Source organism: Crocodylus porosus, unplaced genomic scaffold, assembly GCF_001723895.1.
Source record: "Crocodylus porosus isolate Cpor-Errol unplaced genomic scaffold, CroPor_comp1, whole genome shotgun sequence".
NCBI lineage: Eukaryota > Metazoa > Chordata > Crocodylia > Crocodylidae > Crocodylus > Crocodylus porosus.
The window spans coordinates 10,277,432-10,294,062 of record NW_017728947.1 but is presented as its reverse complement, the minus strand read 5'-3'; the positions used below and the strand labels follow the sequence as shown (position 1 = coordinate 10,294,062).

General features: G+C 36.8%; 1 protein-coding gene across 7 annotated transcripts in view; it reads right to left on the bottom strand.

The window, feature by feature from the left end:
- Positions 1–16,631, bottom strand: part of SOX6 (SRY-box 6) — a 528,512-nt gene that overhangs the window by 345,041 nt on the left and 166,840 nt on the right. For all 7 annotated transcript variants that reach the window (XM_019551786.1, XM_019551785.1, XM_019551787.1 and 4 more), the window contains one exon: positions 815–1,058. In XM_019551786.1, the coding sequence (XP_019407331.1) occupies positions 815–1,054 (240 nt within the window). In that variant the 5' untranslated portion in view covers positions 1,055–1,058. The remainder of the gene's footprint in view (positions 1–814; positions 1,059–16,631) is intronic.

The following is a 16,631-nucleotide window of genomic DNA, read 5'->3' as shown; positions in this document are numbered from 1 at the left end:
GGGACAAATATAAGGATAAGAAATTCAAAGAAAGAATGCCCATTCACCTTTTTGGCCTTTCCTGAAACTACCAGCTAATTTAAATCATGACAGAGTTTTTGGGATACTGATGTCTATGCAGAACTGACAACCCAAAATCATTTTATATAAACCACAAGGGAGATGGTAACAATGTTTGATTGTCAACAAAAGTGTTGGGATTTGAATTCTTAGGGAAAAGTCTTGATATGCAATTACCAATTCCTTAAACCTTTCACAAAAAAAAGATGTAATTTCCGATATAATGAAATGAATTGTGGTGTCACCCCAGAAGCCAGCCTCCCTGGTAGGGTGGCAGACTATCAATGTTCTATATTTGGTGAGTTTCAGAGAAGAAACTAACATAAGATTTATTATCTGAAGTTGAATACATTTTATAAATAGGAGCAGCTCCTACTTTAGAAACATATTAAGGTTTTTCTTCCTTCAGTGCAGACTCTTGCAGATGACAGATAGTTATGAGCTACACTCTTCTGTCTGAAATTAATGCAAAAGTATACAAGGTAGAGAGGTTATAAAATAAATCAAAGGATGATTGAAAACATGAAAAATAGATGCATTTCCTTCCTGAAGGTGAACTCATCAGATGACCTCATTCAAATAGACCTGTATACTTAATAAGATTATACAACTGTAATTTACAATTACACCATATTAATATTGACATATTACTGATTTTGACATCTTACTAATAGAAGGTTTCAAAAGGAAAGGCAAAGCATTTTTGGATTTTTTTACTTTAAGAAAGCAGCCATTATAAAAGTAAGAAACTTACCATTCTATGCTGGGCTGAGATAACACTGTCCCACTCAGCATCTTGTTGGATGGTGGTGACTAGAGTCGGTAATTCCTCAGAGTGAGACTTGTTGTGCATTATGGTGTGCAGAGGCAGATGAGAGGTCGCATGCTGATCATTGTTTCCCTCTTCTTTGTCTCGTGATGCTAAGTCCTGGGTCACTGCTTCCTCTCCATCAGCTGCACAGGCAAATGGAGAGGTGGCCTGCTTGGAAGACATTCTTCTGCAAAACAACAAAAGATGACAAACATAAAATGTTATCGTTAAGCTTAAATATGCAACATTAGAGACAGTCCTTAGTTTTCCAGCAGTGCCAATGCAGTCAACTGGACTACTCACTGGATCAGGCCCTTGGCCAACAAACAGGCTCTTCAGAAGCTCTGAATCTGGCATTAAATATATTTCTATATAACACTGTGCCATCTGGATATACATCTTTGATAAGGAGTTTGCATGATCACATCCCAGGCTCTTTGTTTATTTTGTCCCGTGCATGTGGAATTGGTTTCCTTCATAGATTTAGATTTAGATTTAAGCATTGGTTTCCTTTCTAAGGCACCAGACAACTTATGCCAAATAAGTATTTTTGTTTTGTCTGTTTTCCTAAAGAAGATAACACTTTTTCCTAAATTTTAATTTAGTATCTAGTAGTATCTTTTGAAAAGGCCCTGAGATATTAATGTAAAAGATGTCAAGGAACTGTAAGTGGTTTACTGAATTTATTTTAAGGCAATCTTCTATAGCTTAACTACCCAAAATAATTACATTTCTATATTTATTTTATATTACACATCAAATGCAAGATACAATGCTTTGAAAAGAAGTTGGTTAAATATGAATATAAAACTCTAATAAATAAGTATATTTATTTATTTAAAATGTCATTTTCCCAATAATCGCATCTTAATGCCATTCCATAGGCAACGCACAGCTTGACTATAGTCCCTGTACTTGAATTAAACTATAAATTACTTCAATTCAAAATTCTAAAATGCATTTATAAATTTTCTAATGAAACTAACTGCAACTATTATAGCAGCTGTTAATAACCTGAAAGGACAGCTAAAATATATTATATAAGACACTTTGCCAGTTTGCCAGTTTTTAGTAACTTTAGAATATCTTTAATACTGAAATTGCTGTGGAACTAAGGAATAAGATCTCCACCTTAATTGCTCTTTAACAATAATTGATTTCATACCATTTCTTTAAAAATGCACAAATCAGTTAACATAGGAAACCACATGAGCATTTTTCAAATTAGCAAATCATTAACTTGCTAGTACTGTTTCTACAGACAAATAAATACTGATTAAAGGGTCTGGAAATCTGAGACTAACAGTTAAATTTACAAATCTGTCACATGCTTTCATGAATATTACAGTGAAGGAAATATCAAGTGCAAAGAAAAATAATTAAGTTAATTCCAATTTAAACAGTAGTTTTTATGTAGCAGCCAGCCCATGTTTCACATAGGATTTAACAGCTAATGCTAAATTTCTCACAATTAATGAGGGGACTCAGATTTAGTATCCTACAATGAAAAAAATTAATATAGGATCAGCTAATCTAATTATGCACAGTTCTAAATAAAAGTATTACAAGCTTTGAAGTGCTTTGAAACATATTAAAATGCTGATACCTATTTAGAAAAACCATTCTATAAATAGTGATAATCCTGCCTCTTAAACTTGATACTAGTAGGAGAAAAAAGGTTTGTATTTCCTTTAAGGGAACCTGACTAAGTATGAGTGGAAGCCCAATATTAAAGTTGTCAATGAGAAAAAACAATGATTTTAAACGCAGTGTTAACCCTCCTACTACACTGAAATAATAAATGTTTGTGATGCAAGGAACAAGCTAGGAGCTGATTTTTCTATGTATTTCAAGGGGTTCAGGTTTCTATTTCTGTGACCTTCGGTAAGATAAAAAAATTATTTCCACTTTCCTGATTAAAATTCATGTTGATTTAACCATTCACATGAAAACATAAATAAACTTAATATGATTTTATGCAATTTGTAAACTGAGCATTAAAACTAAAAATCACAATAAAGGATTTCCACTGACTTTCACCTCCTTAATAAACACCATTTCTGTTACAGACTGAACAAGCCTCTTCCAATGCAACAGCCTTGGTTGTTTCTTTAGTATAAATTAATCATGACACAAAACCAGAACAGAAAATGTCTCTTAAGAATAATTTCAACTACAAACTGCACCAATGAATAATAGTTCACAATCCTAATTAAACACAACTGTGCAGCTGTGAAAATAGGCAAAATCTGTCCAAACCTATGAGTTGGCTTTAAAGGCTGGTTTGTTAGGGAGTGTTTTCTTAAGGAAGGCTGGGCCCTCAGTCTTAATCAGCCAATAAATTATTTCCTGCAATTACATTAAATAGAAAATTATCTTCAAATTGGGAATGTTAATTGAAAATCAAAATTCAGAGTGAAGTTTAGAAATTACATGCTGAATATAATTAGTCTAGAAAGGCTTCACCTCTATTTCATAAACAGGCTTTGGTAATTCCTCAAGTGACCAGTCAGTAAAGCTACCTACTTGGAATGCAGTACAGTGGAAGCTCCCCCCTTCCCCCCCCCCCACATTATTAAATGTAATATACTCTTCCATTTCCATATTTTATATACGTATCTATATTATTACTTTTTAAAGTTAACTATATAGAAGAGAATTTGTTATCTCTAAAATATACCAGTATGAGCACAATCCTATACACTTAGTAGCTTCAGTGTCTCCCCAAAAATGTTGTTTCCCTTTTCTGTCTTAGATTAAATAGTAATACAAGCATCATTTTCTCCATATTATGATCATGTAGAAGTCCAGTTTACCTCATTAAGAGTTCTGCACAAATAAGATTGCAATATCAAGCCCTAACCAAAGATAAAATATAACCAATCATTTCTTTGAAGTCTGGTCAAATGTTCCCATTGAAGCAAAGGGGAGAGAAAAGGACCTATCAGAGTAATCTTATTTATTCAACCTATAAAACCAGTTGTTCTGTTAATAATACTGAAAAATGACTTTAAATAGTAGCTAATTTTAAAACATTAATAGCATTAAATTTTAAAGTTAAAATAAGTTTAAAAATGCATTTACCATAATAGGTCAGAATTTCAGTATTAAAAAATATATTAGGCACACTGATTGTTTCCATGATATCTTACTGTATTCTATTATTGCTCTATTATAAATTAAATTCAGTCAAATGATTCTCTTTTTTTAATTTCTGTTAAAAAATGTCTCCCTAGTTATAACCCCTGGAAACAGGGGTTTATAATGGAAGTGCTGACACAACCCTAACTAAGCAGCGCAAATGGTGCCGCTATAATACACAAAATCAAGTTCTATTATTCTAAACTATCCTCGCTCGTGGGGTTTTTCTTTACTGTGCTCCCAGCCAAACTGCTGAAGCATGAAAAATTTAAATGCAATCAAGTGGGTCCAATTCTACTTTACTAGAACAAGTGTCTACAGTGGTACAATCTTAAAAGAAGAAGCAACAGATTTGTTTGGTGCTTTTCTTTTTCTTCTTTTTTTTTAAAGCTGTTTATTTATAATACTGTGCAGTGGAGATAAAATAAGAGAGGAAATTACACTCACATTATAACAGTATATTGACTACATAGCACACATAATCAGAGAGAAAAAATAATTGTCACATTGGTTAAATTGACTTTTTAGCTGGGGTACAACTATTACCAAGGTAAACAATATACCTACAAGGATTTGAGAAAGAGAGTCTTTATGAAAACCACAATCTGCCAGTATTTATCTGAAGTCCATTCCCCTACTCAATTTTGTGAATTTGGGTAAAATAAACACTGGATTGGGTTTTACAAAACCAAAACAACAAGGGCTTCATTTTTAATCGGAGGTAGTCAAAACGGAATAATATATCCAGCCCTCACTGAAGCTGAGAAAGAGACAGAAATTGGTAAATAGGGACCCTGATTTCAATTAGTCTTGGTTTCCATGTTATAAAGCCAAAAGCAAGCTGATGAGGGTTTTGCAAAATCAAATCTGATGTCAAAATGCATCATCTTTAATTTTTACCCCGAAAGAAATTTGCTTGTCCTCTGATGGAGATCAGAAATCAGTCATTCTAAACAAACATCACAGATTTCCTTTGTCTTAAAAGTAAGGCTTGATATCCTTTTCCAAAATTACAAATGATAGAATTTTTCATCTAAGGGTTTTCTATGGCCTGAACCTCTCCAAACAAATTTAAAGATACTTTCTTTAAATAAGTAGGTGACATACCTAAAGTGAAACACATTCAGTGTCTATAATCTTCCATACACTACTGACAGAAGAAGATTAAACTACAGGGAAATTAGTGATATACTTTGTGTCTTAGCTGCTAGACATTTACATGTCTGTAAATTACATGCCATGATTTTACAGACAACAATAAAGGAAGAGCCCAGTCACTATTTTAAAAGCACCTAAACTATGGGATAACAATGACACACAGGTCAAAGGGCACACGTGGTTGACCAGAAACTGTAAAAGCAGTTCTACTCCACCTTTTCAAAGTACTCCTAATATTATACATATCCCTACAGTATAGTGACACATGTGTCTATAGTAAAGTGAGGAAACAGTCACAGGATCTTAGGCAAGTAGGTCTGTTAGGGTGTGTATATACTCCAAGAGCCTCTCTAATTAAAATGCCCAGAGTGTCTCATGTATCAGCATTCTCACACTGAAAAACGGAGGCGGGGGTGCTTTAACTAAAGCTCATGCAACGAGCTTTAGTTAAAGTCCCCTACCACCATTTTTCAGTGCGGGGATGCTGATACACAAGACGCTGGAGTCTGTTATAGCAAAGTAACTACCACAATCCAGCAGCCTCACTGCACATGTATAGGCGCCCTAAGGGACTGCACAAAGTCATCTAGTCTCGCACCCAACTTAAGGCAGGATCATCCCCAACTAAACCACCCCAGCCAAGTGTCTGTCACGCCTGCTCCTGAAAACTTCAAAGGATGAAGCTTCCACAGTTTCTTTAGGTAGCCTGTTCCAATGCTTGACCGCCCTCATAGTCAAAAAGTTCCTCCTAATCTCCAACCTAAATTTTCTCTGCTGCAGTTTGAAACCATAGGTCTTGTGTAGACAAAACAAGAGGTGTGTGTGCATGACACTTCAAAGTGGGCTAAATGCTTTTGCACTGCTTTAATGGTGTTGGTGTTTGCATGCCTCAGTGGCATATTGCACATTAATTCGAGCCGTTTCAATTTAGGGCCCCCATTTCATCTACACGCACTCATTGTTCCTAGTCCTGTCCCTTATGGTCACAGAGAATATCCATCCTTCCTATAATAGCTTTTCAGTTATTTGAAAACTATTATTGATTCCCCCCTTCTTTTCTTGGCTAGGTACAGACAATCCACAAGCCCAAGGTGGAATCCATCTAAATTATATGGTTTTCTGTAAGCGGCGTAGTTTAGATTGGTAGCAAACAGAACCCACATTCACCCTTTGGTGGGGGGAGAAAATCTTAGATTCTGGTTCTGTCATTTTTAAACCAGTCTGTGTATGCTGAACTTCTGTTCTCTTATGAGTTATAGACCAGTTTTTGATCAGAGTTCTGTTATAGTCCGGTTTCCGATCACTTAAAAGTGTAATGTGTAATGTGTAAAGTGTAATGTCTGTACCTGGCCCTTCAAACTAAATAATCCTGGTTCTTTTAGCCTTTCCTCATAAGTCATGAATCATTTTTGTTGCTCTCCACTGGAATCTTTCCAACCTGTCCACATCCTTCTCAAAGTATAGGGCCCAAAACAGACTGTACTCCAGGTGAAGCCTCACCAGTGCTGAATAGAGCAGAAAAATCATTTCCCATGATTTTCAAGAGACACTACTATTAATAAAATCCAGTATTCTGCTGGGGGGGAGAGACTGGCAATAAGATCACACTGTTGGCTCATATTCAGCTTACAGTCTACTGTAACGGGTCCTTCTCTGCAGAACAGCAGCCTACCCCTGTCTGTATTTGTGCCTGGCAGTTTTAAACTAGATAGCTTGGGTACTAGCAGCAGCCTAGCCATGGCAGTGCAGAACTGTTACTTGGCTTTTATGACCTCAGTACAGATATATTCTAAGCGCGCTCTGCCAACAGTACAGACTCCGGGCATTTGGAATGTCTCTATATACCCTCTGCCAAAGTGCTAGACACACACATTTGAACACTCACTTAAAATATGGAAGCAGACCCATGTACTTCTAACAGGTCTATTCACTTATAGTTGTAAGTCCATTCACTTACAGCACACTCAAATGCTTTGATGAACCAAGTAGTTTGTAAGCAAGTTTTTATAAGTCCTTGAACACCTTCAAAATTGAATTTTCCCTTCTAAATTTTCAGGGGAACTTAGAATTTGTTAAAGTTTTTAGTGAAACACTCTAAAATGTAAAAATCCTCTCCCCCCCAAAAAATCACAACAAAATGTTAACTTCAGTCACACACATCCAATCTGACTCAGAGATCCTTCTACTACCAGCCAGTTCTCTGAGACTGACAAATTGTCTTGCATCTCTGATCTGCTTGCCCTCAGGATACTAGACTGCTTTTCCCTCCCCCATGGCAGACTCCATCACCTTTCAGCGTTTGGTCTTCCTTGTTTCTTGAATTCAAATGGTAGGTTCTGCGGCCCCCTCCTAACCTCAGGCCTCCATCCATGGATCATGCCTTAAACAATCTTTACTCCCATCTATGTAATCCTATAAATCTAAATTCTAGGCCAGATTCTAAGATGCAGTAACTGACACAGCTCCCTAGAATTACTGGAGTTACACTGATTTACTCCATCTGACGAAGTGCCTCACCCCATTTTAAACACATAAGAGAACTGATTGCTTCTTGCTGTTGCAATAGAAGGATACCTGTTTCTGGTTACAGGAAATGTCATATATGTCACTTTTCAAGGTATGAAAAATGAAAATATTGTGCCAATAGCCATTTTTTCCTGCAACTCTGCCCCTGTAAAACAATGGCATGTAGACATAAATCAGTAACGTTATTCATTGTTAATCTAGTGCTGCTAATGCTGTAATCCATCTGACATTTAAAAATAAACAGTTATTTCCTAAAATTATGACGTTTCACATCTGATTACAAAAAGCCTTAGTAACAGAAACAAGCAGTTACTAAAATGCTCGCTTCTCCTCAGACTCCACGTACCTACATATATTCCTAAATACAAATCATATGAAGATATAGGTTGACAATACAACACCCACACTTGTGGTATTGACAAAGAAGTGCAGTTTGTATGCAGGGCAAAAAGTTTATATTTTCTCCTGAGTTCTAGTCCTGGCTCTGCCTCTGGGTCACAGGGCAGTTTTGGACAAATCAATTTATTTCTGTCTTTATCTTCCCAAGCTCTGCTTCGGCAGGGTGCTACAGGGATGAGCAAGATAATATGTGTAAAGTGTTCAAATATTAAAAGTGTAAAGTATTCATGAGAAATGTCATTTCAGGAATCACCTTGGGAATAAGAGTGGAAGAAGGGAAAGATGTATGACTCTGAACAAAAAAGTCCAACTAAGATAAGAATCAAACTAAATGATGCATCTGCAGCCTCCAAAACACACGTATTTGGGTAAACCCACATTTCTTTTTACAAACCAGACAAACTTCCCTTGTTACTAGAAATGTGCCTGAGTTACAACATTTAAATAGAGATCCAGAAATCCAAAAATCCAGGAGGATCTGAGTCTAACTCTATTTCTATGTCATCATCTCAAATGTATAAACAACGTAGGATCTACACAGTAAGCTGGATACTACAAAATCTTTTTTAAATGACCAGCTTTTCCCTTTTGCCATTGTGGTTAATTATACTTACTCAGTGGGATCATGTATATATAGTTTAAAATATTAGACTTAAATAAATAATTCTGATTCTCTTTACCTGATAGTCAAAGCCCTTAAAATAAATGCAGCAAACCAGATTTTAAATTGCCTACTGTCTTTATCCTATATGAGCTATATATGGTAGGTGAATGGTCCTCTTTCTCTACATGTTATCAGTAGTAGATTGCACAAGCAGCGCACACATACAGAATTTAGGTAAAGGGCAGTGAAATACAGGATATTCACTTAGGACCTGAAATGGGTACTTCTTAAGTCACAAAAGTTAATGTTTTCTATAGTCTATATTTAGCTGACAATATTGCTGTCACTCTGCTTAAACAGCTTAAGACTGTTCACTGGACTACAGCTCATATGTTCTGGAATGCTTTGACTCATGAATTGTTTCTCCTGATAATGTTACATCACGTAACCACCTCTGTTTAATTGGTTAGTATAAGCTTCTCTGTGATGACTGCCTTTAAAGTCCTACGACTGTGCCATGTGTCTCTAGATATCCAATTCCTTACTGTTGGGGGGAGGAAAAAACCCTGACTTCAAGTAATCTTTACCAAAAACGTTCCTTCATGGGAACAATAGTGAGTGCACCAACACCTTATCCATCAGTAACTTACTAGGTTTTGTTGCTTAAGGCAGTAAGCAGCAGAACATACAGTATAAATTAAAGCGGTTAGCTAACAATAAAACTAAAAACAATGGTTGCTATAAATAAACATTAACTAGAAGGTTTTAATTAAACTGAAGATTCAATTGTTCAATGATTTCATAAATGATTTTGACAAAAATTGTCTAAAAATACTGAAAGGAATTTATTTTAACATATTTAGACTTTGACAGTTTATATGATAAAGTTCCAAGTTTTCCTAAAAAAGCAGCTTTATAGGAGAAATAAGTATAAAAGCCTGTTGAAATACTCCTTTCAATAGGTAAAGTCATTAGGCCAAAGGTCCTAACAGGTAGTTAATTAAATCCTTTCAATATTTTACTATTCAATATTGGAACATGTAATGTCTTCAAATATTTTCCTCTTACAGTCAATTTTGAGGAGTAGCATAAGAATCCACATAATGAAGTAACTGTACATTTACAGTCTTATAGTTGTAAAAACACATGCTATTTGTCTGCCCCACTTAACACAGAACTGAGTGAAACATTTTATCTACAATTAATTTCCTCCTCCCTGATATTTTCAAAGCTCATTTCCAAATAGAACACTTCAGATAGTGAAATGAAGTATCAATTTCAGACTCATCTGTAGTCAGTTTGCACTAAACCACCTAATTAGTACCTCAGTATAACATGAAACAATGGTTTTGCAGTGCAGTAATGGATTATTTTTATTTAATGAAAACCTTACTCTACAAGCCTAAAAAACATTCCTAGCAGGCAAAGTATTTTTGACTCAACAGAGGTTACACAAGCATCAAAGCAGTTAAATATAGGTGCCAAACCACATTGCCAGGAGCTCTTAGTACTGTGAGGTAGTGTTACCTGACAGCCTGGAGAATATAAAATTACTTGTTTCTCCAACCGAAGACAATCAAATTGTCACCTTCCATTGTAATAATGTACAACTAGTGATCAGCAAAGTGCAAACATAATTACCGAGAGGAAAACAAAAACAAAACAAAAAAATCAAATCTAAATTTATCTGAAGGATAAACATATCCATCTGGCTACTCTAAACAGGGAGTTCATTTTTAATACCGAACCCTATGGTGAAACCCTGATATGCCGTTGTAATAGGACTTAGAAGTTCCACATTAAACAAAAGTGAAAACCAGAAAAAGGAGGTGACTCATAAAAAGCTAAATACACATAAGAACCATTTCAACATTGCTGACAATCATATATAAAATATTACTCATTTCATGTATGGATAACTGTGTATCAGCCTTAATTATAATTACTACCATTAGTATTATAAATTATAGATATAGGAATTTATAATATCCAGCCCATAAAAATTAACTCAGGGCTTGGTTGTGGCATATACTGATCATGAACTAATACTAGTTTGCTTTTTTCATAACTGTTTACTCTAAAACCTAAAAATCAACTTTGACTTTCAAGTTGAAACTCCGCAGATCATTAATCTACAAGGTGTAAAAATGACTTTCAAGATTTTAAAAGCAGCTTGTTAGAAGGGTGAGCTGGATATAGACAATCTAATAGTTTCACCACACATTTCTTGAGGATATTAAGGACGTAGATTGTGTGTTCAGGAACGAAATCTGCATTTTGGCAAGAGGTGTCATAATTGAAAGGTTCTGCAGTGGTCTGTTTAACCAGAGGCTGAGCTTCACAGACAGGCTGAAGCTATGCCACCAAAAAAATAGCACCCTGGACAGGATTTACATTGTATAAAGTCTCTTTGGATAGATCTACAAATTAAGTTACTTTTTTTTAATAACTGTTGAAAATGAAATTATGTTACACAGTAAATAGCAGTACATGTTTTATGTACAAATACCACCCTCATATGTATAAATAAATACTTAGATAATAATCACGCTAAATAAATAAGCATGATTGGTTTCTGCAATTTATTACATAAGTCCACCTTTTCAGGTTCTTTTATATTTGCAAGTAAACTGACACAGATGTGCTCCCCTGTTTCCATGATGCTGAGGTATTTTTACAAGAAGTAAGAAAAAAAAGCAAAAGAAATACAAAGCTGATAAGTCCATCTTTGACACCAGGGTCTGTCTAATACTGCAAGAATGCATAAGGATAGAAAGGAAGGCACAAAGAGTTCGCTTTCCCACTTGCACTGTTGGCAAAAGCTAGACATAATGCTCACCATTGTGTTCAGAGAAGACACAAGCAGCCTTCACTGATGGTATCATTAGCCTCTGAAAACAGGGTGGAGAAGAGGGCAAAGCTATAACTTTACCAGTATGTGTCCTGGTTAGGACCTCAAAGGAGAGGGAGCACATCCTGCAGCATATCTCAGCTATTGCATGATGCATCTTTACATCCCTATCCCTTAACATAAAGCAAAAATCTAGTGTGCAGTTACAAACATTGATCCTATGTCTTAAATAGTACATGTTGCATACCAGAGCAAACTCTCATAGAACCACAGAAAATTAGGGCTAGAAGGGACCTCAGAAAGTTATCCAGTCCAACCCCCTGCTCAAAGCAGAACCAGCCCCAACTACATCATCCCATCTTTTCTAGACTAAATAAGCCCAGTTCCCTCAGTCTTTCCTCATCAGTTATGTGCCACAGCTCCCTCATCATTTTTGCTGCCCTCCACCAGACTCTCTCCAATTTGCCCACATCCTTTCTGTAGTGGGGGCCAGGAGGACTGCAAAACTGAACACAGTACTCCAGATGTGGCCCCACCAGTGCTGAATAATCACTTCCCTTGGCCTGCTGGCAACACTCCTATCAATTAGGCCCAGAATGCCATTAGCCTTCTTGGCAACAAGGGCACACTGTTGGGTCATGTCCAGCTTATTGTCCACTGTAACCCCCAGGTCCTTTTCTGCAGAGCTGCTGCCCAGCCAGTCAGCCCCGCCCCCCCTTGTACCGATGCATGGGATTGTTTCATCCTAAGTACAGGACTTCGCACTTGTCTTTATTGAACCTCATCAGATTCCTTTTTGCCCAATCCTCCAATTTGTCTAGGTCAAGCCCTACTCTCCAATGTATCTACTACTCCCCCAGCTTGGTGTCATCTACAAACTTGATGAGGGTGCGCTCTGTGCCTTCTTCCAGGTTGTTGATGAACATATTGAACAAAACTAGGACGGACCCCTGGGGCACTCTATTTGATACTGGCTGCCAGCTAGACATTGAGCCACTGATTACCACCCTCTGAGCCTGGTGCTCCAGCTAGTTTTCTATCCACCTTCCAGTCCATTCATCCATCCCATACTTCCTTAGCTTGCCTGTAAGAATGTTGTGGGAGACCATAACAAAATCTTTGCTAAAATCAAGGTATACCATACCTACTGGTCTCCCTGCATCCACAGAGCCAGTAATCTCATCAGAGAAGGCAATCAGATTGGTCAGGCATGACTTGCCCTTGGTGAATCCATGCTTTCATTCCTCATCAGAATCATGCATGTCTTGCCAAAGTTCAGATTCACAATGTGCAATGAAAGCACTTTAGTTGACTTTCCAAAAAAGCCCAGGCTTTCAAAGGGCTAAATGGATTGTAGGAGAGAGTAAAAGAATGTGAGAAAACAGTGGGCACTCGTGTGCCACACCGGTGTGTAAGTGAGTACTGCCAGAAAAAATTGTTCCACTCATTTCCTCCAGGTCTCTGGGCATGTGAGGAATAGGTGGGACATGTTTTCATGATGACATTTCCTAATAACATCTAATACAGAGCTGATACATCCAGCAAGGTCACTACATTTTTAAGTAACAGTATTTTATGTAGAAATTCATGGGAAATGATTTTACTTGACAACAAGCAACAGAGAATGGGTGAAAAAAGCCACACTTTTGACTTCTGCTAATTTGATTTTTGTGTGGCTTTTGTTGCAACCCCCAAAAAGCAGACTCTTATATGTAAGAAAGTATTCCTTTTTATCATATTTCTATGCTTTGAATTATCCCTAAACAATATGATTCCTTACATGCATACAAAAATACAAAACTGCTTATTTTGCTGGAACACCAAATGTCTTTACAGGTCATTCACTGCAGCTACTCCTAGAGTGGAAAGCAGAGTGCACCAGTGATAGCGCTTTGCAAAGGAGTTCTGAGCCACGCTGGCACCACTGCTGATTGTTAAAGCAGCAAAGAACAATACTGGGCAAATCTCCTTATACCTATACCATGTCCTGTGCACTGCTCAATTATAACAGAGAATGAGAGCCGCCAGTTAGTGTGGACAACAAGGAAGAAAGCATTAGTTGTTCTGAACAGTTCAGAAGAAGCTGAACAGTTCAGTTTGATAGTTTCTTAAAAACATTTAAAAGGAAGAGATTTTTGTTGTCTTCCCTAAGTCAATAAACTGCATTAAATCAAACGCATCATCTCGAAGTTCAAGTTCCTGAAAGACTGTTCATATTTTGCAAACCGGGTTTTAAAGATTTTTCCTCCTGATACAGATTCATAGATGAAATAGCTACCATTGTTTTAACTGTGATTTATGTATGAAAATCTTATTTTTCATGGAAGAGAAAGAACAACCTAAACCCACAGACATTTTCATAAACATTTGGTAAAACTAAGAAACCAAACCATGAAGACCTTAGTTTTCCTTATTTGAATTAAATTTGTAACCAGTTTGCCAATGCAAACATGCTGTTTGTTTAAAAATATTTTATTGGAATATTTTGGGTTCAGCCTAGTAGCGTCACAGGTAGACCCCATGCAGGTCATTCACTTTAGAGGACTTAAGTAGAGTGTAGTCTGGATAGAACATAGTGCAGCTGTTAACAGCACTTATAGAAATAAAAACCTATATTATTCCCCTCCCCTATCTTTTGGGTCTAATCCTGTAAACTGCCAAGCAGTTCCTGAGACCACCCTCCAGTCCCACTGACTTCAACAGAAATTAAAGGCACTTCACAGAATTGGTCTCTAAAAGTTGCAAAAAAGAATATAGGGCAAAAGCAATCCAAAGTGTAAATGCATAGCAATCAAATCATGAGTTGCTCCCTATTCCCAAAATACTAAAAGTTTCACTATGATATTTTTTAAAAAATAAATTAAAATCTAAATCACCACATACAGGAATGTAAATTAAATATAAAACAGACCAAAATGCAGACAACTCCTATGCCAGGATACCAGTGCAATGCAGTTGTTTTCAATTATCACATGCAGTTCTATTCAATGGCAGTTTAAGGAGGGGAAAAAATACCATATCCAAGACACAAAATCCAAGTACATGTCTACTAAACCAAATGAATATTGTCATCTCTTAAAACAGCTTACTATTAGCATTTGAAATTTGGTTAGTTCTTTTACAACTGATTGCAGCTTAAACACTGACATCTAGTCTAGTGCCTGATGTGGTACATTAACAGCTGTAATAAATAGGTCTCTATTGTGGTTTTTATCTATGACCTGATTTTTCCCATATTTTTAAGATACAGCATATGATCTGTATTTGAAAATGAAGAATCTTAGTTTTCTTAACACTGTCAATTTTTGCTGAGGGCTATATGCTGTAACAGTTACCCACTTATGTTTATTGGTAATAAGTTATCATAGACAGGCAAACGGAACATAATATGTGCAGCTGATTACTTCCAAAGACAGAAATCTAATGGTTTCATTTATACATGCACATTTGTTGTGAACCATGTCTTCAATTTAAAAATCAGGAATTTGCCGTACAGAACATGGGATTTTACAGGCTTTGTTGACATCCATACCAACATTCATGAATAAGACACTCCAAATTGCTTGGATGCATCAGGTAAAAAGGTAACTGAAAAAGAGTCCTGCACTTGTTTGAGGCATTGGAACAGTCTGACACAAAATTGTAACCGCTTGCAATGATGGGGCAAAAATCCTCATCTGGTGTAAATCAGGATTATTGCAGCTTTTTTGATTCACATCACCTGCGGATTTGTCCTTATGCCTTCACTCAGCATAGAGCAAATTAGTTTGGGCCGTGATACAATAAAACATTCCCATACTTCAAGGAAAAAATCGTCACATGAAAAAGCATATGTTAACTTATCAGGATACATCGTGATTCTTTTCCCCATAAAAATAAGAAGCCACCTGAAGGGCCTGTATAGAATCAACATTCAGAATCGTGGCAGACTACTGTTCTCACAGTACTTTCAAACCATCCTGCTTTAGTTCACTCAAAATAGTATCAAGCATCCGCTGCCTGAATGAGCATTTTCAAAATAATGACAATGACTCCTTTGATTGGTATAAGAGGGAACATTAAACAATCGTTATGAAGGGAAAATGAAAAACAAAGACCTGCAGTACATTAAAATATGATTTTGTTTTAATTTGAAAGCTAATATTCTTTGACTAAATGGTGTGGCCCAGAAGTTCCTGTAGCACAGAATTATAAAGGAGATCTGGGTAACTCAAATACGTAAGCCAGTATGAAATGTATGACTAGACTAACCACAGCAGGTCAAATCAATTCCTATTGCACAAACTGCATTGCACCTTCGCCATAAACTCCATGAGCTGTGCTAGCACAGGTTGTGAGGACTGCACAGCCAGGAGCTGAATTGGTAGGATGGCTGAGGAATGCATATCATCCTACCTCTGATTCCATAGAAACTAGCCACAAAAGGTATCCTGAGGCAATATCAATATGTCAACTGAGTCATCCTCCCCCCTTGGAGTGCTCAGAGATGCTTCAGGGAGTGGGAGGCCCGATGGTAACCAGGACTGAGATTCCAGCCACTTGGGAGGTACAGGGGTTCCTGGAAGTGCATGGCCTAGCCTCCCAAGGATAGGCCAGGTAAGGGGCCAGTGCCAGTGCCAGAAAGACAAGTCCTGATGTGAAGGAATCTACACACAGACATTTTCTTACTTGGAGCTTCCAATCCTGCACTTTTCCCCAGGAGATAATGCTGTGCAGAATATATATAATAATTTGCATCAGAGTGTCCAAATGTTCACCAACTAAACCTCTCAACATTCACATGACAGGGGAATTTATTATTCCCACTTCACAGATATGGCAACTGAGGCACAGTGAAATTAATCAACTGGCCTAAGGAAACTCAGGAAGTCAGGAATACAGGAGAATAAACTCCATTCTCCTATTCTAGCCATTAAAAGTCTCCCCCCTCACCCCTACCCCAAACTCACGCCTTGGGACAAATAATGACTCTTACAACACCTTATAAAGACTGCAGAACTGAACAAGCATTTTCTCAGCAGAAAACAAAGCAATCTATTCCACAATGATCTTTTTCAAAGAAGTACACTTGTGAAGTTATA